Genomic DNA, 24,020 nt, shown 5'->3' with positions numbered 1-24,020 from the left:
TGCAATGTGCATTACATTCACCTATTCACACACTGAGTGACGCCAGAGGAAACTATGCAGGGCACCAGCCTGCTCATTGGGAGCAATTTGGGTTCAGTGTCTTGCTCAAGGACACTTTGTAGAAAGCACTTACGTTACGTTAAGTGTCAGCATCTACTGAAGGATTAATTCAATTTCTACTGTGGGAAGACCAGATAATTCATCTTGAAGCTGTGAGTTAAACCAGGTTTCACTATTACTTTCTCCCCTGCAGCCAGATGGAAGAAGAGGTGATGCATTTTCCAGCAGTGTCCAGAGTGGCTGTGTGTGGTGGTACCCATGGGAACGAGCTGTCCGGAGTGTACCTAGTGAGAGAGTGTCTGAAGACGGCAAAGAAGGCGGAGGATGATGGCCTTGTCTCAGTACTAGCAGTGATGTCCAACCCTCGGGCTGTCCAGCAATGTCGCAGATACACAGAGACTGACTTGAACCGCTGCTTTACACAGGCCACCCTCAAGTAAGTATAATTGTATATAACGATATCACCAGTAAGACGCCCTGAGGGCGAGAACGCATCCACCTGGGTGACGGCAGACTGCTGGGCGAGTGCTGGCGCTTTGGCATGGTGGGTCAGATCAACATATGGAATGAATTCTGTACTGGCCATATATGGAGCATGTCTTGAGTGTACAGGGTTTGATGAGGTCAGATCAACATATGGAATGTCAGGGGGACCCAGGGCGAGGGCGAGGTCGCTTCTTGCCCTCAGGGCGTCTTACTGGTCTATCCGAAATGTATTTTGGCTGTGGTGATGCCATGATTTGGCCTATAGCGATTATAATTGACCATATTCACAGTGTCTATTTTCCTTTTGCAATTAACGATATTCACACCACACAGCATCCATTTTTTATTTTATGTCATACTTGCGTTTCATGATGTATGAGTAAAATGGCTGCCACATGAATAATGTCAATATGAAGTCTGTGGTATGTGATGTTCTTTTCCAGCACAAAGCTCCATCGTAAGAAAAATGATTGTTTGCTCTCTTTCTCTCCCAGTGGGCCTGTATCGGACAGAACCCCTTACGAGATCATCAGGTCACAGGAGCTCAACTCTCTGCTGGGTCCCAAAGGTACTCCTCGAGCAGTGGATCTAGTATGCGATCTCCACAACACCACCGCCAACATGGGCCTCTGCCTCATTGCTTACTCTGACTCTGACTGGATCTCCCTGCACATATTCAGATACCTGCAGGCATGTATGAACAATTTCCTATACAGCGGAGTGAAATGTTTTAACCAAGTCCTTTCGAGACTTGAGGCCGCAGCCCGCACAGTGCCGGAAGATTAGGGGTATTTTGGTTTAATTTTGGGCTACCCAGCCCCCCCAAAAGAGAGAGACAGACAGACTGACACACAGACAGAGGCTATACTAGAGGGCTTTAGACTGGATCAAGCTTTCCATAGCTACAGCAGGCACTGTCTGCAGTGCAGACAGCAGAGCAGAAGCTCTTAACCATAATTCAACTAAATATACAATAACTAAACAAAAATCTCACTTGAATTGGATTGCAATACCTTACAATTTCATCATAAAAAGAACAAAAAAAAGTCAGGGGCCCCCGGGTCGGAACCCGCAACATATTCATCCACATAACAGTGTTTGAATCACAATGGCTATAGTTACTACTAATGATAGCACTGACATGTTGTTTTCAGAGACAGATGTCAGACACTCCAGTGCGGTATATCCACTTTGATCTCCCCTCAAAAGAAGCGTTTTCCCTTGATTCAGTAGGAAAACATGGCTTTGGTGAGTGTTAATGTCAAGACGCTCGCTCATTGCCAAAGGATAACATGCTTGTCACAACATCTTCTCGGTATAGAATCATGTGAATGCTACAACGGCTGCTGTATGTGTTTAAAATCTATGTCCTCTGTAGCGATAGAGGTCGGCCCCCAGCCGCATGGCGTGATGAGATCAAACATCTACACGACAATGAAACTTGCTGTCCAGCATATACTGGATTGGGTCCGTCTCTTCAACTCAGGTAATAGGAATAGGATCATATGCCACCTTTATCCCCCCAACACCCACAAGCACTCGTATAGACTTACTGGACATACAGTTGGGTGCCACCGATATTGTCCCTTATCATTTGACCCATTTAGGCCTGACCTCAAAGTTTAAAAAAATCCTTCTAAATCCTCCAGTTTTCTGAAATAAATATTTTCACGATTTTTCAAAAATAGCAGACCTACAAGCTCGTAGCGCGCCACTCGGTGGCGCGCTATGAGCTTGTAGATCTGCTATTTTTCAATAGCTAAATTATAACATAATGTTTAAAACACCAAAAGGGGTTCCCGCCCAAAATGGGTTAACTGTCCTTTTGCGCAGATCACGCAAACCTCAGCAAAAAGAAAAGGACAATATCGATGGCCTCCAACTGTAGACTTACTGGACATACATGCACATTCCCGCCCTATGCCTTTTACCCAAACCAGGTTGGGATTTTCACATTATACACACACAATGAAATGTTATCTATTAGCAGAAAGGCCACTGTAAGTCTATACGTATAACTTCTATGTGTAAAAGATGACATGACAAATAAAGTGTATTATTCGTAGTATTAAGGTCCTATTAAGGTTAATGTGATTAATTTGCATTAATTTAAACTGCTGTATGTGTTACGAGTACATCCACACAAAGCATGAATATAACAATACAAGGCGATAAAACAACATAATTATTTATAAAACAAGGTTGATTTTTCAGTGCAGATAAAGGTATCTGCCTGTACGAAGGTTGGCATCACCAAGTTAATATCTTTTCAAATTGCTTATTCGTCATACTCTTGGTGTGTACTAACCTTTAGTTTATTATTATAAAATGTATAATAAATGATAGTGATTATTATTGCATTCACCCATATTCACCTCTAAGAGATATCATGCTTCAATACAAATCCTTGCAAATAATATAATATTGTAAACTCCCAAGCCTTAATAGGTTTAGTGTGGCTTTTGGCCTTTCCTCAGTTATGTTACTGGGTTGGAAACTCTCCTAATTTGCACAATTAATTTACCTCTTTGAGGTGCTGTCTTTGAGGGGGATTTGGTAGAGGTGTATTCCATGGTTAAGAACATTGACTACCCAAGAGATTGCGAGACTCTCAACATCACAGCAGCCATTCATCCTAAACTTCAGGTAGAAAATGTATGTTTTTGTTCAATACATAGCTTGAAAATGTACCAGGAAGATCCTAAAATCTAAGAAATTACTGCATCTCTTCTCACAGGACCAAGACTTCTACCTCCTCAGTCCCAGTGACCCAATGTTCCAGACCTTCTCAGGAGAGACACTGAGGTATAAAGGGAATGAGCCTCTCTATCCATTTTTCATTAACGAATGTGCGTACTATGAAAAGGGCATCGCTCTCTCCTTGGCTCGAAGGAGGTGTGTGAAGATACCAGCCATCCAGATGCAGACGGGGATAGAGCTTCAAGACAATGGAAGCACCAGCGTGTCAGAGTAGTCCAGATTATTCTTTATTATTATTTGTAACAGTAAGAGCATCATGGAAACTACCACCGTTTGGAAATGGGCAGTGGATTTGTTGTCATCATATCACCATATAGGCAGAAGTCAGAGGCAAAGTTGGATAAATAAAAACAATCTTTATTTGAAATGGTAACAGCAGTTGCTTGGAGCGCACACGCACACACGCACACGCACACGCACACACACACACACACACACACACACACACTTAAGTATACAACTACAACAAGCTCACTATTGAAGAATACATATTCACTGCAGATTCACAAACGCACATTTAACGCACAATTTTCACATTAAAAAGAAGGGCAACCGAGAGGTGTGCAATGCATAGTTTTAGTTTACCTCAGTGCATGCCAGTAATTCAGGATATTTTGTTTTCGCCAGTCATAGAATTCCTCTTATCGCCAGATTCCCCACTGACATATATATATTTTTAATAATTATCAGATGCAACACTCGATATGTTTAAATATTAAGTGCAAAAGGAGAAGAGTATGTTATCTTAGTATGGCCTTTGAAAATACATTCATAATGCTTAATAAAATAAATCCACCAATTCAATGCTGTTGGTTGTCAAATCTATTAATATATTTTGAGCCTTTCTCCTGAATGGTAAGAAATAATAGAAAATCATGGTATAATGTACAAAACTGTATGGCAAAATAATGAAACAAAACGTATACAACAAAAGGAAATTTACAGACACTTTTAACGGCATATAAGATCCTGGAAACATAACATGAAATGATACATAGCTACATTCAGACAAAATATTGAAAATATTCTTGAATACAGAAAACAAAACATACTATTGTTCATAATCATAATTATGACAACCAATTTAATGATTAAAAAAACAAAACTATAAATAAAACAATGTATGTGTGGGTGCATCTCATAGGGTGTACAATAAAGGCAGGCAGCCGCCTTTTCTTTTACTGTGTTCATACATCCCAAAATACAAAATATTTTACCTGATCATTTCCTAACTACATTTTGTAGCAGTTGAAGTAAAAGACTGCTGTACAGAGAAATGTACATGGCGTTAAAAGTAAACAAACGATATACTCTATATAGAATAGATACTTCAGTCTATGAAAACCTAAATGTTAATGCCAATACTCTATCACACTTTGGCCCCCACACAAATGGAAATAATTGTTTTCAATGTAATGGATAGTGGTCAGTAAAAGTTCAGTGAGTAAATGTTTTAACCACTGCCTTCTTTCATGCACACTGCAAAATCCTGACCCGAGCGTTAATTGAAAGTGTAAAAAACTAAAAACTGTCCAGGAAGGTTCCATTTCTACACTGTGGGCTGGGTGTTTTATTGTGAGAGATGAAAAGAAAAAGGAAAGGAACAATTTCAAGACTTGACAACATCTACGGATCAGTTGGCTAAAGCTGCGTTCAGACCTGAATATATATATATATTTGCCTCGGTTCATCCCGTTTGTATCGCACCGCGCCCGTTTGCGCAATTCTCGTCTTTGCATGTAATCGCGCAGCTCTAACCATCCAAGTCTGAACGCACCTTAAGAAGGAATCTATGCCACCCGGTATGCAGTCATGCGGTAGTAGTTCTGACTGTGGCTGCGTGCCGCCCACACCAGCAGCGCGGCAGCCATCATGTGAAGTGGAGAGGACATCAGGGCTAAGTAGAGGGACCAGCCCAGAGAGCCATCTACTTTGTCTGGTAGCACAGAAACCCTGTGGAGCAGGTCCATCCCTGCCAGGTAGCAGCACACACTGGCAAGAGTGCATAACCCTGCAAGATACGAGAGACAATCCCTCTGATTGTTTATCTTGGAGTTCATGAGTTTCACCTGCGCTAGGCCTGGACAAAATCTAATTAAGTTTGACCAAATATTTCTACATCAACACAGTGACAGTATTATTGTATTTGTGACGATAATATCAATACAATTCTTTTTTTAATTTCAGAAGAAGAAGAAGACACCCGCTGTATGACATTTCAGAGACCTAGAGATGCCTGAGGAAGGTTTTTGACAGAAACTTGAAAAAGTTACATAAAAGTTATTTCTTTATTGAGAAAGCCGAGATAGTGTGCGAGTGTCTTCTTCTTAAGCAACGCCAAACTTTTATCAGGTGTGCAAAAGACTTTTATTACCTTTTTTTTCAGAAAATGTCAAAAATAATAATCTGAGTCTGGGGATTGGTTATTTTCGATCATTTCTAAAATGTTTGGTATTTCTGAAAGTATTCAGTGATTAACCCATTCTGTTCGGGACCCCTTTTGGTGGTTCTGTACAGTATGTACAGTAGTCCAAAAACATTTTTTAAATGATGCTGCTATATAAATATTTGAAGTTTTTCAGAAAACTTAGGTCAGTATTTAGGCGTTTATAGAATCGGCCTCAGTTCAAAATGGGTTAAAACAAAGAAAAGTACACTTATGCCATGTCACATATTACGATATCCAAACTCCCAGACGATAGATATCTAGTCTATATCACGATATCGATTTAAAATCGCTATATTGCCACAGCCTAAGTTGCACTTACATTTACCCCCCTTCAATTAAATAATTAGATAATCCTCTGTTTCTACACAACAATTACATGTTCAGTGTTCAGATTCCGTTTTGAGATGATTTTTATTTTTTTTTGGAAATCCTAAATAACTTGTTTTGCCACATGACAAAGATGACGTATTCTCAACAAGAAAAAGTGTCCACGCAGCAGGTATTTATTTCCCCCCCGCAGTGACATGGGCATGGCAGTGTGCCCAGCTATAAATTGGCCTTTAGTGTGAGTGTGGTTGATCAGGTCTTACCAGCCAGCAGATGGAGCACACCTATGCCCAGTGTGGGGGACAGGCTTCGACAGACACAGGCACAGAAGCCAACGAGGCCTGCCAATACGACAAGGCCCAAAGACACCAGTGGGAGCAGGAACTGGCACCTCCACAGATCTATGCATGCACATTATATATATTATGCACAGACACAAACAAGAGGCCTGTATGAGTCAGTAGGGCTGTCACCGTGTCACGATTATGAATAATCAATATGATTTTTGGAGTGGTGCAACCACTCCTATAGACAGCTATGTGTGTGGCTGTGTCCCTGGGTCTGTCCCTGTGTCCCTGGCTGTGTCTGAGCATAAAAATAGCGTTATAGTGGTTGTTCACCACCAAGTGTCACTGTTGCACAGCCTAACACAGACACAGACACACACAGGCCAGGGAGGAGGGATTGTACATTACAGCACAGCACAGCACTGCACCGCACCGCACCGCACCACTCACTTCAGACAGATCAGATTTTTTTTAAATATAGGAACATTATTCAACATGTAGCCTAAATGATGACGATTATGCAAAAAATAATAATTGTGATTATTTCAAATGATTGCGATTAGGTGATTATGTAATAACTGACAGGCCTATGAGTCAGTGGGCACCCTCAAGTGTTTCCACCCTCAAGTGTTGTACATACTGTACAACATGATTAATGCATTGTAGGCTATAATTTTAGACCAGATACTGCAATAGATGTAGCCGTGCCTTCTACTACGACATTACAATGGTCTGCTCTGGATGTAATGTGTATGAAAGGTCATGTACAACCATGGCGTGTTATGCTTTGTTTTACTTACAGGTACGCAACATGTCTTCTCCACTGTTGTGATTCCCTGGTTCTTTGTACTTGTGAGTGAACTGCTGGGATAAAGTGAAACTCTTACAGTCCATCACCATCTTGACACCTGAAAGTTTAAACACAGGTATATGTCACTCGACCGCTTGACCCTGTACATAATAATGGATACAGCCTATACCATAGGCATAGGCAGCATATATCAGATGTCCCTAGTGGAGCCCACCTATCCTGGTGGGCTCCACTTGGGACATCTGGGCACCTCAATGTGAAATTGGCTATTTTGTCCAAAATGTTGTTTTTTTTTAAAGAAAGAAAAATCAGTAATGTAAAGTAGCCTATACATGATTTTCTTTTTATATTTTAGACAAAAAGACAATTTTACATTGAGGTACCCAGATGTTAACCAGATGTCCCTATAGTGACCACCTAACCTCGCCTCACCAGGCTTTCCACTAGTGCCCACCTATCCTGTTACCATCAGAGACCCCCATAAAACTTTCGACATAGTAGATGTAATTTCCTGTGTTCTGCTGAGTTTGGAGAGTTTGATACCAAATCCAGGAGGAATCCAGGAGTAATGACAATTCTGCAGGATCAAGGGGAGTTGGTAGCCCTGGTCCAGTGCGTTAGTTAGCGAATGCTCACTCACTACTGGGGGCTACCAGGGCTACGGAGTTGGCCGCCCTGATTATACACACCTGCAAACTATGAGTGTCAAAAGGAAACAAACGAAATGGAGTGTAGGAATATGGAGCTGTGCTGTATGTTTCCATTTGGTTCCACTGTCAAAGTTATTATGGGAAATTAAAAAGGTTGAGAACCACTGACTGGACTCCACAGTCAGGTAGGTAGTAGGCTTCATCATCAGGTGTTTTATTAACCATGTGCTATTTTGTCGCAGTTTACGATGGTAGGCTAATCAATAATCCTACCTGGCTCTTCTTTGTACCAGTTGTTGCTGGCTGGAACCAGCACACATCGCCACCAGAGGCCCGTGGTACCGTTGAGACGAAAGAGGGTGTCGCTGCATGTTTTCTCATCCAACTCCCCGTCCTCCGTGAAGAACTCTTCGTGCAAGGAGCGCAACTCCGACACGTTGGCCGTGCCGCGCACGCTGGGGCTGGAGTACTGGTACCAGTGTTGCGTCCCGACCGCGACGGACAGATACACCGTGGCTATGATGCTTAGAACGCAGCCGATGACCAACGCGGTGGCGTAGCGGTTGTCGACCATTGTTGTTGTTTACCGATCCCGAAGAAGACACGTACTGTACATACAGGGAGGGGATTAAGTTTTATGCCAGTGGCTCTAGGGTGTTTGCGGCGCGATTGCGATGCATTGATCAGTGGTCACTAGTCAGCGGCAGTTAGCGGTGGATCTCTCCCAGTAGTACGCAGCAAGCCATTCCCGACATTCTAAAGTAGCCCATGTATACTGTAACGAAAACGTTGTCAATGATGGATGGCCGTCTTGCTCGTGTCCAATAATAACCTATTTGTTGTTACCACATTCGATCTCAGGGGCCCAGCAGTCGCGCGGCTCGTAAACGCCATCTGTTGTCCCACATCCACGGTCACTGATGCAGATCGGTGGGTGGTCCGACGCGGTGACAGATTATTGTGCAGGCGTATACGGTATACCACGCACAGTCAGTCATAAACACAAAATAATCAATTACCTGGCTGCAACTGACTAGGCTACCCAAATAAATGTCGATCTAGATATTGGCTACCAATTCGCAAAACGGTAGCTTACTTCTACGGTGCTGCAGCGATAGCCTACCGGCGTTGCTGGACAATTTCGCGAACTGTAAACACAGCAACTAAATACTAATCCATGCGTTTTCCTTTTCCGGGGCTGTAGGCTGCCTGCATCATATGGGATAGGGATATGCCCGGACAGGCCCGGACTGCAGTTGTTGTGATGATGTCCACTAGCTGGGAATTAATCAGATTTTGAACTGTGCATGCCTACATAGGCTGCTGCATACATTCTCTTATCCACAATATTAATTTTGATCCATATAATAATAATAATAATGCAGGATATTGAGAAATGTAGGCCTAATATTCTGTCAATTATTTTATTCCCAGTTTTTATCTATCTTATCTATCTATCAAATCCATCAATGTCTGTTTCCGTCTGTCCGGCTTTATTCATATGTTTTAGCTGATCTGTCTATTATTTTGCCCACAAATGTGCCTTGAAATGAAGTCAAAAGTATAGTTGCAAGGCATTAAGGCAATACCAGTTGTTGATATAAGTTATGCATTTTATTGAACACATTTTTTACATTAACATTTTGCTGTAGCCAAGGCCTAGTGTTTTGTCCCACCTCTGAAGTGGTCATTTTGTGCATGATCAGCCTATCTGTGCCATGTTAGTGTTTTCTTAACCACTTACTTTATATGACAAATAACAACAATTATGTCACACAATGTGAGCTTTGTTGACTTGGGGTTTAAGGACCACTTTATAACCTACCTTCATATAACTGGTCCTCATTAATGTTCATGATAAAATGCCACCTTTTGGACGGGTTTCTGCCCACAGCCCTCCTATGAGACACAGACCGAGTACAAAAAATGGTGGTATTTTATCATGATCATTAGTGAAGACCAATTTTGTGAAAGTAGGTTGAAAAGTGGTGAAGTGGTCCCTTAATATGGTAACAAGTTTGTTTGTATTATTTTTAAATTGTTAAATTGATATTATCAACATATCAGATCCCCCCCCCCCCCCCCCCTCTTGGCTCGGGGAGTAGGATGCCACTATCCGGAGCTGTTATGGGATGAAGAGGGCGAAATATCAAGGAAGGAAGGCTCCCATGCAGCTGATGACCCTGACAGCTAGCTTGTACTTGCAATGCTCAGCCCATCCTGCCACCAAGGATTACCAGCAAGAGGAAGAACTTGCAACACCTGTAAGTAGCAGATTCTGCTTCTAGCAAAGCATCTATGATGTTTATTTCACCTATGATTGTCTCAGTCTAGTGGCAATTAGAATTTCACATTTCGCTCACATGTTAATAATAACTTAAACATATTTTATGCAAACTGCTGATCTTCAGTGCGTGCTAACAAACCACATTTCTGTACACACCTCGGCATACACATTGTTGCCACTTGCCACAGACACAAATGTATTCTGTGCATCATGAAGATGCATCTCTAAGTAAAACTGAACTCAATTATATCTCTGAATACAGTCAAGTCTGATAAATACAGTGCATTATAAATATGTAACTAATAACATAATAACTATACAAATTAACTAAATCATTCAGACTATATTGCTTTGCTTTAATATAGTCCATCATTATCCTGGCCTGCACTGTCTGCAACATAGTACTGCATTATGTTTTGGGTTTTTTTCCACATACAAATATACATGGGAATAATAACAAGGAAAAGTAGAACAAATGTGCTCTTTGGTATAAGGGTGATACAGTTTACCAAGTGGAAAAAAGAGAAGATAACTGTAATCAAAGAAACCAAATTTTAGAAACAGTGTAGTTGATCCATCTACAGTATCTCATGTATTACTAATGAAACAGTCTCAATCTATAATTGCAGTATGCAGGGACGTGCACACATATACATCAAAGGGGGCTTCAGCCCCTGCCCTTTTACCCGTCTGTAAAACAACTGCCCTTTCCAGACCACAAATGCAGCATTTACTATGGTGAAAGAAATGCAAAACGCCATCCTTTCCATGCCATACCGGAAGGCAGCATTCAGGAGAATTGCTTTTTTCCGAAGTCTCCTGAATTTGGAACGCAGAATTTTGTGTTGAACAAATTTGTTTCTAAATCCATGTCGTACACCGCATCTCCAGTAGATAAAGAGTGCTGGGTTGCGCCACCAAAAATAGCTAATCTACAAGCTCTCAACGCGTCGCAGAGCGACACGTTGTGAGCTTTTAGATCAGCAATTTTCGCTATTTTGTTCCAAAAGTGCCCTCTTATGGGATTTTAGCCCCTGCCCCTCTAACACTCTCTGCACGTCCCTGGCAGTATGGTACCCTCTGTCACTCAACTGTTTTTCTTTTCTCCCTGTAAATAAAAACGTCTGGGTTTCCGAGGCTACTCAACTGTTGACTTAATGTAAATTTGGTATGCATTTAGTGACTTCTAAAACATATATTCACATCAATAAGCTTTGTATACATTGCAGTAAAATTGCAACTGTAGCCTATTCTTTATAACTATGCTTTAAGGAGGACAAAAAAATATGAAATATTATATACACTTGTATTCTCCTAATAATAAAATATAAATACATTTGTTCAATCCTTTCATGAGTTATCTGACTGAAATAGTGGAAGTGGATTGTGAATTGTGGGGAATCACGTCTCTGGTAAGATAGACAAAGTCAGCAGTGTGAATTAATTGAACATAATTCTCATTCTCATTAATACATTTGACCATTACATTTAAACAAATTGATTTCAAAGTCCTCTAAAGCATGAGCGCATCATCTTCTGTCTCCAGTGACATGTAATAAGTCCCTTCTCATACCATGGATGGTCACATATACCGCATTGTTCTTCATCATCTTGGATGTACTTCAGGAGTGCCACTATCGCTGGCTTGACAACAGCCATGCCAACGCCACCAGAGACAATGCAGTGAAGATGCTTGTCTTCTGGCGTGCCTCACTCGAAGAATACACTGCGAAACAAGAAAAAAGACAGTATGCTTAATAGCATCAAAACAAAAAAGATGTTATAATATTTGTCTGTCTTGAATTGATCGGGTACTTGCTTACATATTCCATTAACATGGATGGAGGTTGTGTTGATGTTGAAGGCTGTGATTTGATCTGCTGCTTTGACCAAAACATCTACAATCCGAGTGTCATGAGGAACGGATGAGGAACTGAATGATATGTCTATATCATGGATGATTGAGCCATTGCTGGAAACAAAATAACACAAATATTATATACAAAGAGTCAAATACACTTGATTGGACTACGGTAAACAATATTTTTGGAATAATCATGATTGGCGGGCCTTTGTTAAAGCTGCAATCTGTAACTCTGATGTCCTACCCAGGATTTGAACAAGAAACACAATTTCTACCACTCCGAGATGGAATCCCTGCTTGACCTAATAAGATATTCCCCTCATGAGCATGAGACGGTACTACTTGTCAATCGGCAGGTGTCCTACCCAACACCAGGGTGTCCTACCCAACACCAGGGTCTACATTTCTCAATGGAAGAGACCACCTGCTCCAACCACTGCAGATGTACTAGTTCAGGGGTTCTCAACCCGTGGGTCGCGACCCCTCGGGGGGTCGCCAAATTATTTTAGGGGGTCCCCAAATTATTTAAAAAAACTTTTTTTTAAATTTTATTTTCACGATTTTTCAAAAATAGCAGACCTACAAGCTCGTAGCGCTATGAGCTTGTAGATCTGCTATTTTTCAATAGCTAAATTATAACAATGCTTAAAACACCAAAAGGGGTTCCCGCCCAAAATGGTATAAGGTTATTGTAGCAGTCAATTTCGGGAGTCGGGAGGGGGGGTCCCGAGACATTGCCAAAGCATTTCCGGGGGTCCCCGGCCAAAAACGTTGAGAACCCCTGTACTAGTTATGGAGATTGGGTTATGATGAGCTTGAGGCAGTACTGATGACTACTGATTCATGACCTGACGAAGATGTGACTGATACAGTACATCGAAACGTTGTCGCTTTTTTACTTGCACCCTGATAATAGAATAAGGGCTTAAAACTGTCTGAGTTGCTCCAGTGCCTCCTTTCCTCTTGTAACCTGTCCTGTCTCTGAGATGCACCAGACTGGCCTGCCATAGGCTAGAGGCGCGGCTGGAACTCCCTTCTTGTACTCATAATCTATTTTACAGATTGTGTTTGATTCATTAAAATAAGTTCAGGATTACAGCTTTCATTGAAAAGCAAGTAGAGCTTCGTATCGCCATGTTACCTGAATGCAAACACCGTCAATGATCTGAATGTGCCGAATTCTGCTCTGTAGAAGGGTTCAAGCTGTAGAAATAAAAACAAAGGAATCTGTCAGTGATTACACTCTTGATAGAAAAGGTTAATTATCCTGTAAGGAAGATACAGTATCAGGCCATTCCACCTTCAACCTGTTACACATTGCTTTCTTTAATATTTCCACAATTTTGTTTGGGTTACGTACATTATCCTTTAACAATTTGGATCGATCCTGAAAAGCAGAAGATGATAGATCCAGCAGGACAGCTGTAAAGGTTTCTCCTGTTCTGAATCTCAGACGCTTAGTGATGAGTGCTTCAGCCGTAGTGGTTGTGGTAACTTCTGCAAAAACAAAGAAAAGTTTCAATCTTTTCAGATAACTTAAAAAGTTGTGGGCATTAGGCAAAAATAGCCACTCTTCAAGCTCACTGCTGCAATGCGTTGTGAGCTTTAAGATCAGTTGTAGATCAGCTGTTTTCATAATTTATCATAGGACAACGTTACAGCCAGGGCTTAAGTTGTCGGCGGAAGTAGCGGGATTGTGGTGTAAATACCGCTGAAGGAAATGACGTTGACAAGTCAACAGACTTGTAAAGCGTCATTTCCTTGAGCGGTACTTATTCTCTGTGAATGAAAGTGATTGGTCGAAAAATATCGTATCCGGGGGAAATACATCCAACCAGTTCAACCAGTTCCTTTCCCCTCCATCAGGCGCCCCGGCTGGCCAGGGGGAGGCAGTTTTTTTTCACCCAGTGTCAATTCTATAATGTAATCCTGGGCGCTACACTTCCTCTGCCAACCTGGGGGGGCAGCGGACTGACCTCATGCTTCCTTCTAGGCATGAGTAGTCCAAGCTGCTTCTTTTCACCTGACAGGGGGGAGTTTCCTTGGTTGGACGTAGCGCGTGGAAGGAACACGTTATTCAGACCAGTTCCTTTCCCCTCGATCAGGTGCCCTGGCTGGCCAGTTTAGAGACCAGGATTACTGCATGTTTTTGTGAGGGTACCTACCCTAGGAGACACGGGGAGAACATGCAAACTCCAAACAGAAAGGCCCTTTCGCCAACCACACCTTGGGTATGGGCACTGATGATGCGGAGGAGAGAGCACGCCCCCAATAAGCTATATATATATATATATATAACACATACCTGCACTAACGGAGCCAAGGATGATTTTCAGGGAGGTGGAACCACTGCTAATCGCATTATTCATCACTGTTGTAACTGCGCTTGTAGAAGGAACTGAGTCTTTTGGGAACACCAGTCTCATTTCAGGAATAACTGATCCTTCACTGTAAAGTGTAAGAAAGACAATTGTGACTATTACATTTCAAATCATTGCCAAACTCATAATGTAAAGTAAGCAATTGATTAAAATTATGTCTTACGTGAAACTGGTGACTATAGCGCGTAAAAATAATGTAATGCCACTGCTTCTGTAAATAGTGTTAACCTGAAAGAGAACAATGCAAATTGGTTTAGTTCAATAGCTGATGGAAATAATTGTGTCCCAACTAGAAAATGCTAACCAGCAATGTAATGCAGTGAAGTTAAATAAGGTTTAATCCTCTCTCTCTCTCTCTCTCTCTCTCTCTCTCTCTCTCATTTATTTTTATGTTAATGATTTTCTTTTTATGTAAAACCAAACATTTTTTTAAATCCCCCGAAACATACATTTTGTAACCACAATCATTATACATTTATTTATGGGCCGTGACTCAAGATTGTTTTGACCTGAAACGCAATTTGGGATAAGAATCCAATATAAATGGATTTCAAAAAATCTGTTCTGCTGGAGGCAGACAGCAGGCTCACTTTTCACTTCCAGTTATTTCCTGTTTAATCGATCACCTGGCAACCCAGAGCTATTCATATGTTGCATACGAGGGCAATCTATCATAAACCACTATACCCGGCATTGGATATTGATAATGAGTTAGAATAAAAATGTCTTATAAGTACAATAAAGCACATAATTTGTCTTACTTCTGAGACCACTATGACAGCCAAAGTTTGAAATGCTGTAGTAGACGAGTCGGAGAGATCAGAGCTGAATCTTTGGTCGAGACTAAACTTAAGAGTTATGGTGTCCTCATCAGCAGTAGGAGGATCTGTCGAGGCAGTGGTGGCAGCAGAAGTGGTAGTGGTAGTGGTAGTGGTAGTGGTAGTGGTAGTGGTAGTGGTAGTGGTAGTGCTAGCAGGGTGCGTAGCAGGTGCAGCAGTGCTAGCAGCAGGCGTAGCAGGTGCAGCAGTGGTAACAGCAGGCGTAGCAGATGCTGGAGTGGTAACAGCAGGCGTAGCAGGTGCAGCAGTGGTAGCAGCGGGCGTAACAGGTGCAGCAGTGGTAGCAGCAGGCGTAACAGATATTGAAGTCCCAACTGGTGGTGAAGTCACAATGACTGGTGGTGAAGTCACATTGACTGGTGGTGAAGTCACAATGACTGGTGGTGAAGTCACAATGACTGGTGCTGAAGTCACAATGACTGGTGGTGAAGTCACAATGACTGGTGGTGAAGTCACAATGACTGGTGGTGAAGTCCCAACTGGTGGTGAAGTCACAATGACTGGTGGTGAAGTCACAATGACTGGTGGTGAAGTCACAATGACTGGTGGTGAAGTCCCAACTGGTGGTGAAGTCACAATGACTGGTGGTGAAGTCACATTGACTGGTGGTGAAGTCACAATGACTGGTGGTGAAGTCAAAATGACTGGTGGTGAAGTCACAATGACTGGTGGTGAAGTCACAATGATTGGTGCTGAAGTTGGATTTCCTGGCGGAAAGGGTACATTAAATCAAGTTATCAATACTTCTTTCATTATATTAAAGATTGTAATGTTAATCCATGAGCACCCTATTTGTCATTGTAATTGACCTTCTGATTACCAGACGATTATGGTATACTAGAAAGATGTACTATTATTATATAGTTATTATATATTATATTCAGATATATGTTGATTGACTTAAAACCAGCAAGTAAAGTATTTGGAGGAAGTCATTATAAATGTAATTATTTGTATTAGTGGTAAAGTTGATGATGAAGCTCAGATAGGTAATTTTAGTCTTTTTGGATTGAATTATGTCCTTGCAGTTACTGGTGATGTAGTTGTATTGACTGGATATTATAAATTATAAAACAAAATAAATGCTGAACGTAACAATCAGCCTGGATTCCAGGCTAACATTTTGCATTCATGGGTATGATGTGGTAGTCCGGCAGGCAACAGGCTTTTTTTGTTCAAAGTGGGAAATTTGGTATATAGTTTTTTTTTAATTAAAATATTGTCTATATACATTCATCAATCCACCTGCTGGCCGTTATAGCGTTGAGCATTTTATTTTATAGGGGTTATACCAAGCCCCCAGTAAGGCTATCCAACGTTGAAGATGCCACTACTTACTGGCGAAATGTGGAATTGCAGCACTTCAATGGAAGTGGACGGACGTTCATGACGTCACGTGCGTAAGCCCGGACCTCAAAATTGAGGTCCGGGGCTAGGCTAGGCTAAACTTCCGCTCGTTCGAGCCATTGAGTTATAATTATACTTCCGGCAGTCTTCCGGGTGCTTCAAAACACCACTGAGCAACTTCCACTGAAATGAATAGCAGGGGGGCAGGGCTAACGCTCCGGTTCGGTCTGTGTCCTTTATAGCTCTATGCGTTATACTTATATGTGACCATACCATTAACAACAAGGCAAAATTTACAAAATGTCATCATGCTTTAAGTAGCATTTGACGTGTCAAATGATTCTGAATCCATTCCAAGCATTAGTTTTGCACGAAAAACACTACATTCGGCCATAGCCACTTGCCTAAATAGAGCACCGAAGTCTGACGTCAATATCGGTAGAGGGCGCTAAGTTCACGTGTTCATGTACTTTTTTATTTGCATTGTAATCCCCATAGAGCAGGGCCGTCCAAACTTTTTTCAAAGGGGGCCATATTAGAAAATATTAAAACACCCAAGGGCCAACTACATCTCCTGACATAATGTACCGTCGGATATAATATACATACAACAAACTATAACAAAGTTACATACATATGCATCGCATTTAAACAATTCTATTTAACTATCATCATCAATATTTAATATCAATGGTCTATTGTCAGGTGTGTGCTGTGAACAAAAAGCGTAACTCAGCCTTTTTTCAGCCATATATCACATTACCAAATGTAACTAACCACACAAGCATGGTAATCTTTTTTTTACAAGGAACAAGAAACACTGACATTATGCCCAGGTTAAAAATATAACCTGAATATAAAAATGTCCCATACTGTTGGGTGGGCCGTTCATAATACAATTCAGGTATGAAGCCGCGGGCCACATAACATTCTTCCCCAGGCCGCATTTGGCCCGCGGGCTGCACTTTGGATAGGCCTACCCCTGCCATAGAGGGATTTTAGATCGCCTCATATAAGAACTGTGTTTGAAAAATAAACAAATCATCCCGGCCGTTTCAATCATATGGATATGAAGCCTCAACTGACTGAGACAAAACACTAATGTTACTGCTGCTGAGTTACATTTTCGTTAGAAACAGACTGTATCAAATATAAGTGCCTGACTGCCGTAAACGACACAGAGCCACCTCCCTGACAACATCATTTATAAGAAGAAATAAATACATTTCATTAAACATGTAATTATAAAGGTGGATTCTGCTTTTTTCTGTTGTGTCAAAAATTCTTACCCCTGACAACAATAGATGATGTGTCCACACGAAGGGAGAAGTTAGGGTTGGATGCAGCCTCCACCAGAGTAGTTATTACAGTTGTGGCATTTGGTGATGGGGCATTTTCCACTTGGTTGAATATTAATTCAGCATTCACTATCACTGATCCTTGGCTGTAAAAGTGATGTTTGAAAGTTATTTGAATAGTATTATTATTATTATTATTATTATACTGCAATAGTTATTTATGACTACATTTATAGTACAAACAACTATATGTTATATCAATTAATAAAAAGACATATACTTATTACAGTAAATACCATTGATGCATACCTGAAGCCGTTTACAACAGTGCGATTGAAATTAAGAACATCTTTAAAGACTTTGTCCATCTGTAAACAAACAAAGATTCAGTTATTTATAAAGAATTATTCCAGAGTACAATAATCCCTATGATTACACCAAGACAATTGCATGTTTTATGATTAATATAGGAATAAGAAGGTTCTTGAGAGCATGTTAAAAGCCAGAGGCAGGTATGTATTGAAATGTATAAAACTTCAATTATTTAACGTTTTCTTTTTGTTACTAGATTGAGAATTGTACAAAACAAGCAAAAACATTTCCATACAATATGTTACTCTTTTAATTAATTATTATATCTTTGCTGGAGATCAATATTATAATAAAATTCACGATAACCATATCTCCAGTGGGAATCCCCGAGATCTAATGTTTTATTGACAGGCTGTACATCATAATAATGGACTTACCGCTTGAGTTACATTGTTTTCTAACTCCTGGAATGCGGCAGAGGATTTGTTTTTAAGATCTGATGTAAAGTTTAGTTGCATTCTGAATTCCAACTTGACCTTCGCCTCCGCTGGTGGAGCCGGTGTTGTAGCTTAAGGTGATGAACATATTGGGTAGAAACAGTTAGTTGCAGTTATATATTACATTAGTGTCACTAAACTATGAGTAGTGAGTCAATCAATGTGATTAGTGGTAAAGCTCTTTTGACAAATTATTTAATTGTTTTACCTGGAGTTGTAGCTGCAGTGACTGCTTCAGCTGTGGTTGCATTAGGTGTGCTTTGTTCTCCAGTTGTCGGCGTGGTTGCATTAGGTGTGCTTTGTTCTCCAGTTGTCAGTGTGGTTGCATTATGTGTGCTTTGTTCTCCAGTTGTCAGCGTGGTTGCATTAGGTGTGCTTGGTTCTCCAGTTGTCGGCGTCGTTGCATTAGGTGTGCTTGGTTCTCCAGTTGTCGGCGTGGTTGCATTAGGTGTGCTTTGTTCTCCAGTTGTCGGCGTGGTTGCATTAGGTGTGCTTGGTTCTCCAGTTGTCGGCGTCGTTGCATTAGGTGTGCTTGGTTCTCCAGTTGTCGGCGTCGTTGCATTAGGTGTGCTTGGTTCTCCAGTTGTCGGCGTCGTTGCATTAGGTGTGCTTGGTTCTCCAGTTGTCGGCGTCGTTGCATTAGGTGTGCTTGGTTCTCCAGTTGTCGGCGTTGTTGCATTAGGTGTGCTTGGTTCTCCAGTTGTCGGCGTCGTTGCATTAGGTGTGCTTGGTTCTCCAGTTGTCGGCGTCGTTGCATTAGGTGTGCTTGGTTCTCCAGTTGTCGGCGTCGTTGCATTAGGTGTGCTTGGTTCTCCAGTTGTCGGCGTGGTTGCATTAGGTGTGCTTTGTTCTCCAGTTGTCAGTGTGGTTGCATTATGTGTGCTTTGTTCTCCAGTTGTCAGCGTGGTTGCATTAGGTGTGCTTTGTTCTCCAGTTGTCGGCGTGGTTGCATTAGGTGTGCTTGGTTCTCCAGTTGTCGGCGTCGTTGCATTAGGTGTGCTTTGTTCTCCAGTTGTCAGCGTGGTTGCATTAGGTGTGCTTTGTTCTCCAGTTGTCGGCGTGGTTGCATTAGGTGTGCTTGGTTCTCCAGTTGTCGGCGTCGTTGCATTAGGTGTGCTTGGTTCTCCAGTTGTCGGCGTCGTTGCATTAGGTGTGCTTGGTTCTCCAGTTGTCGGCGTCGTTGCATTAGGTGTGCTTGGTTCTCCAGTTGTCGGCGTCGTTGCATTAGGTGTGCTTGGTTCTCCAGTTGTCGGCGTCGTTGCATTAGGTGTGCTTGGTTCTCCAGTTGTCGGTGTCGTTGCATTAGGTGTGCTTGGTTCTCCAGTTGTCGGCGTCGTTGCATTAGGTGTGCTTGGTTCTCCAGTTGTCGGCGTCGTTGCATTAGGTGTGCTTGGTTCTCCAGTTGTCGGCGTCGTTGCATTAGGTGTGCTTGGTTCTCCAGTTGTCGGCGTCGTTGCATTAGGTGTGCTTGGTTCTCCAGTTGTCGGCGTGGTTGCAATAGTTGTCGGTGCTGATTTTTCAATTGTGTGGGAAAAAAAAAGAAAAGTTAGCTAATTGCTGTTTTGGGAGGACACAAATCACAAACAAGATTTTACAATTACTAACATCCCCAGACCATTTTAAAACGTAGTTTGTGTCTCTAGCTTAAATTATGAAAAAGTTACAAATGTTTATAGCAAAGTAAGAAAAAAAAGAAAAACTCCAAACGTAGCAATGAGTCTGGATTCCAGGCTAACATTTTGCATTCATGGGTATGACGTAGTTGTATTTATGTAGTTGCATTGACTGGTGCTATATTCGTGAGTGGAATTGTACAATGCTAATAATTGTCTGTATAGAAAATATTAGTTACCAAATCATTTAGTTTAAGAATTTCTTTGCTGCCTCTAAAGATATGGATCTGACACAGGTAAGTCTGCCCAATTCCGCCTTCACGGTTTATATACATTTGAGGTACCATTTAAATTATTGTTGATAAAATAGCAGTACCTGTTGTTGGAGCTTCCAGCACAACCACTGTTAAAATAAAACATTCATATCAGTACTTGCAGGCCATAATATATAATTTATAAGAAGAAAGAAAGACGTGTTATTAAACATGTCATTATAAAGGTGCATTCTGCTTTCATCTGTTAAGTCAACAATTCTTACCTTCGGCTTTAATAGATGATGTGTTCACAGGAAGGGAGAAGTTAGGGTTGGATGCAGCCTCCACCAGAGTAGTTATTACAGTTGTGGCATTTGGTGATGGGGCATTTTGCACTTGGTTGAATATTAACTCAGCATCCACTTTCACTGATCCTTGGCTGTAAAAGTGATGTTTGAAAGTTATTTGTATTGCTATATTATTATTATTATTATTATTATTATTATTATTATTATTATTATTATTATTGTCTCCACCAGGCCGAATGCATGGGGAGAGTATTTTTTACACTCTGTGCGTGTGTCCGTCCGTGAACTAATCTCTGGCACCATTGGCTTGATCACAGCCAAACTCTGCACACACACTCCTGGGAGGCCAGGGCTGAACCTCTGCCCCAAAATTCTTCACATGGGCCTGTTTTAGCGCCACCAGGAGGCAGATTTTTGCAAAACCCTTTTTTTGACAGTACAGCTACAGAATTTGTGCAAACATCACAAACATTGGTACACAGTCTCTCTATAGCCATTAAACGAAACTGGTCTTTCAGATTTTTCATACTCCATCTTGATTGGCTAAGATTGGCTTCCAAAGTTTGCAGCAGTGCTCTGTTTTGAACAAAATACCACAATGCCATTTGAAAATTCTCAAATCAGCAGCATGGTCATAGTGGCGCTTCACCTCTTGAGCCCCAATCCCCCGCCGGCGGGGGCAGAGGCTGTCCACCTCATGAACAGCTCTCAGCGGGTAAATGGTGCTGGTCAAAGTCTTAGGTTCCACCTCCGATATTTTTGATTTTCCCTCCTGGACCCCCCTGGGGTTTAAGAGGATAATTGGCCTATTTGTGTTTTTACCTATAACTGCACCGATCTGTCAAAAACTTTGTATGCACACTCCCTAGAGGCCAAGGAAAAACCTTTGCCCTGTATTTTTCACATCTGCTCTTTATAACGCCACCAGGAGGCCGACTTAAGTAACATATTTTTTTACATTACTCCTTCAGATTTTATCCAAATTTCACACTAATCGGTACACATGATCTCTATAGTCCTGTGATTAAGACAGGTCTGTTTGGTTTCTCATATTCCATCCTGATTGGCTAAAATTGGCTTCCACATGGTTTTCAGGAGTGGCATGTTTGGTACAAAATGCTACAAATCATGAACGCAGCGTCCAACTGCGACTGTGGTGAAACTGTGCACGCATATTCCCACAGGCTGAGGAAGAAATGCCACTGGACATTTAAAAAAAAATGCTCCTATCCTGGTGGAGACCTGTGCCGTGGGAGGCACTTTTTCTAGTTATTATTAATATTATTATGTTTCTGCATTAACATGTTTGTTATTTATGACTACATTCATGGGGTACAAATGTATTATATTATAATCAATTAATACACAAACATATACTTAATTCAGTAAATACCGGTACCATTGATGCATACCTGAAGCTGTTTACAACAGTGCGATTGAAATTCGGAACATCTTTAAAGACTTCGTCCATCTGTAAACAAACAAAGATTCAATTATTGAAGAAAAAAAAAAAGATTACAGAGTAACAGTAAAATAATCCCTTTTATTCCACCAAGATCATTTCATGTTTCATGATTAATAGATTTATATTTTATTAAGAATAAGAATGTTCATGAGGACATGTTAATAGCTGGAGACGGGTATGTATTACTTGAGAATTGTACTATTGTATTATTGTATCTTTGCGTGAGATCAATAATAAAATTCATGATATCCACATCTTTAGGAGGAATCCCTGAAGATCTGGGGAATGTTTTATTGACAGGCTGTACATCATAATAATGGACTTACCGCTTCAGCTATGTCGTTTGCTAACTCCTTGAATACGGCAGAGGATGTGTTTTTAAGATCTGATGTGAAGATTCTTTGTATTTTGAATTTCAACTCGACCTTTGGCTCCGCTGGTGGAGCAGGTGTTGTAGCTGCAAATGATTCACATATTGGGTAGTAACAGTTAGTTGCAGTTCTATATTAGTATCACTAAACTGAGTAGTGATTCAATCAAAGTGATTAGTGGTAAAGTTCTTTTGACTAATGATTTACTTGTTTTAACTGGAGTTGTAGCTGCAGTGACTGCTCCAGGTGAAGTCGGATTGACTGTTGGTGATGTCGGATTGACTGTTGGTGAAGTCACAAGTGATGCACATATTGGGTAGAAACAGTTAGTTGCAGTTATATATTACATTAGTGTCACTAAACTATGAGTAGTGATTCAATCAATATGATTAGTGGTAAAGCTCTTTTGACAAATTATTTAATTGTTTTACCTGGAGTTGTAGCTGCAGTGACTGCTTCAGCTGTGGTTGCATTAGGTGTGCTTTGTTCTCCAGTTGTCAGCGTGGTTGCATTATGTGTGCTTTGTTCTCCAGTTGTCGGTGTGGTTGCATTATGTGTGCTTTGTTCTCCAGTTGTCGGCGTGGTTGCATTATGTGTGCTTTGTTCTCCAGTTGTCGGTGTGGTTGCATTATGTGTGCTTTGTTCTCCAGTTGTCGGTGTGGTTGCATTATGTGTGCTTTGTTCTCCAGTTGTCGGTGTGGTTGCATTATGTGTGCTTTGTTCTCCAGTTGTCGGTGTGGTTGCATTATGTGTGCTTTGTTCTCCAGTTGTCGGCGTGGTTGCATTATGTGTGCTTTGTTCTCCAGTTGTCGGTGTGGTTGCATTATGTGTGCTTTGTTCTCCAGTTGTCGGTGTGGTTGCATTATGTGTGCTTTGTTCTCCAGTTGTCGGCGTGGTTGCATTATGTGTGCTTTGTTCTCCAGTTGTCAGCGTGGTTGCATTATGTGTGCTTTGTTCTCCAGTTGTCGGTGTGGTTGCATTATGTGTGCTTTGTTCTCCAGTTGTCGGTGTGGTTGCATTATGTGTGCTTTGTTCTCCAGTTGTCGGTGTGGTTGCATTATGTGTGCTTTGTTCTCCAGTTGTCGGTGTGGTTGCATTATGTGTGCTTTGTTCTCCAGTTGTCGGTGTGGTTGCATTATGTGTGCTTTGTTCTCCAGTTGTCGGCGTGGTTGCATTATGTGTGCTTTGTTCTCCAGTTGTCGGTGTGGTTGCATTATGTGTGCTTTGTTCTCCAGTTGTCGGTGTGGTTGCATTATGTGTGCTTTGTTCTCCAGTTGTCAGCGTGGTTGCATTATGTGTGCTTTGTTCTCCAGTTGTCGGTGTGGTTGCATTATGTGTGCTTTGTTCTCCAGTT

At 41.3% G+C, this 24,020-nt stretch overlaps 3 protein-coding genes and 1 long non-coding RNA gene across 4 annotated transcripts; 1 reads left to right on the top strand and 3 right to left on the bottom strand.

Moving 5' to 3' along the window:
• Positions 1–257: 257 nt before the first annotated feature.
• Positions 258–3,520, top strand: LOC306913847 (N-acyl-aromatic-L-amino acid amidohydrolase (carboxylate-forming) B-like; the record flags this gene model as incomplete). Its single annotated transcript, XM_079490657.1, has 6 exons — positions 258–496; positions 1,041–1,236; positions 1,701–1,794; positions 1,925–2,032; positions 3,080–3,192; positions 3,284–3,520. The coding sequence occupies 6 exons, from the start codon at positions 258–260 to the stop codon at positions 3,518–3,520; spliced, it is 987 nt and encodes a 328-aa protein (XP_079346783.1).
• Positions 3,521–3,647: 127 nt separating this feature from the next.
• On the bottom strand, positions 3,648–8,958 carry LOC306913946 (claudin domain-containing protein 1-like). The gene is made up of 4 exons (XM_079490783.1): positions 8,104–8,958; positions 7,170–7,277; positions 6,346–6,483; positions 3,648–5,317 (listed from the first exon to the last, which is right to left on the bottom strand). Exons 1-4 carry the CDS (start codon positions 8,402–8,404, stop codon positions 5,097–5,099), a joined length of 768 nt encoding a protein of 255 aa, XP_079346909.1. The 5' UTR covers positions 8,405–8,958; the 3' UTR covers positions 3,648–5,096.
• A 2,500-nt stretch (positions 8,959–11,458) lies between these two features.
• LOC306914183 (uncharacterized protein) lies at positions 11,459–15,275 on the bottom strand. Its single transcript, XM_079491129.1, has 7 exons — positions 15,124–15,275; positions 14,526–14,590; positions 14,287–14,429; positions 13,342–13,478; positions 13,123–13,184; positions 11,941–12,089; positions 11,459–11,843 (listed from the first exon to the last, which is right to left on the bottom strand). The coding sequence occupies exons 3-7, from the start codon at positions 14,405–14,407 to the stop codon at positions 11,752–11,754; spliced, it is 561 nt and encodes a 186-aa protein (XP_079347255.1). The 5' UTR covers positions 14,408–14,429; positions 14,526–14,590; positions 15,124–15,275; the 3' UTR covers positions 11,459–11,751.
• Positions 15,276–20,812: 5,537 nt separating this feature from the next.
• LOC306914090 lies at positions 20,813–22,918 on the bottom strand. Its single transcript, XR_013788642.1, has 4 exons — positions 22,874–22,918; positions 22,622–22,752; positions 22,243–22,301; positions 20,813–20,961 (listed from the first exon to the last, which is right to left on the bottom strand). It is a non-coding gene; the product is annotated as an uncharacterized lncRNA (long non-coding RNA).
• Between the last annotated feature and the right edge of the window lie 1,102 nt (positions 22,919–24,020).

Source organism: Electrona antarctica, assembly GCF_951216825.1.
Source record: "Electrona antarctica genome assembly, chromosome: 21".
Taxonomy (NCBI): Eukaryota; Metazoa; Chordata; class Actinopteri; order Myctophiformes; family Myctophidae; genus Electrona; species Electrona antarctica.
Note: the sequence above shows the minus strand (reverse complement) of the source record. Positions and strands in the feature narration are given on the sequence as shown.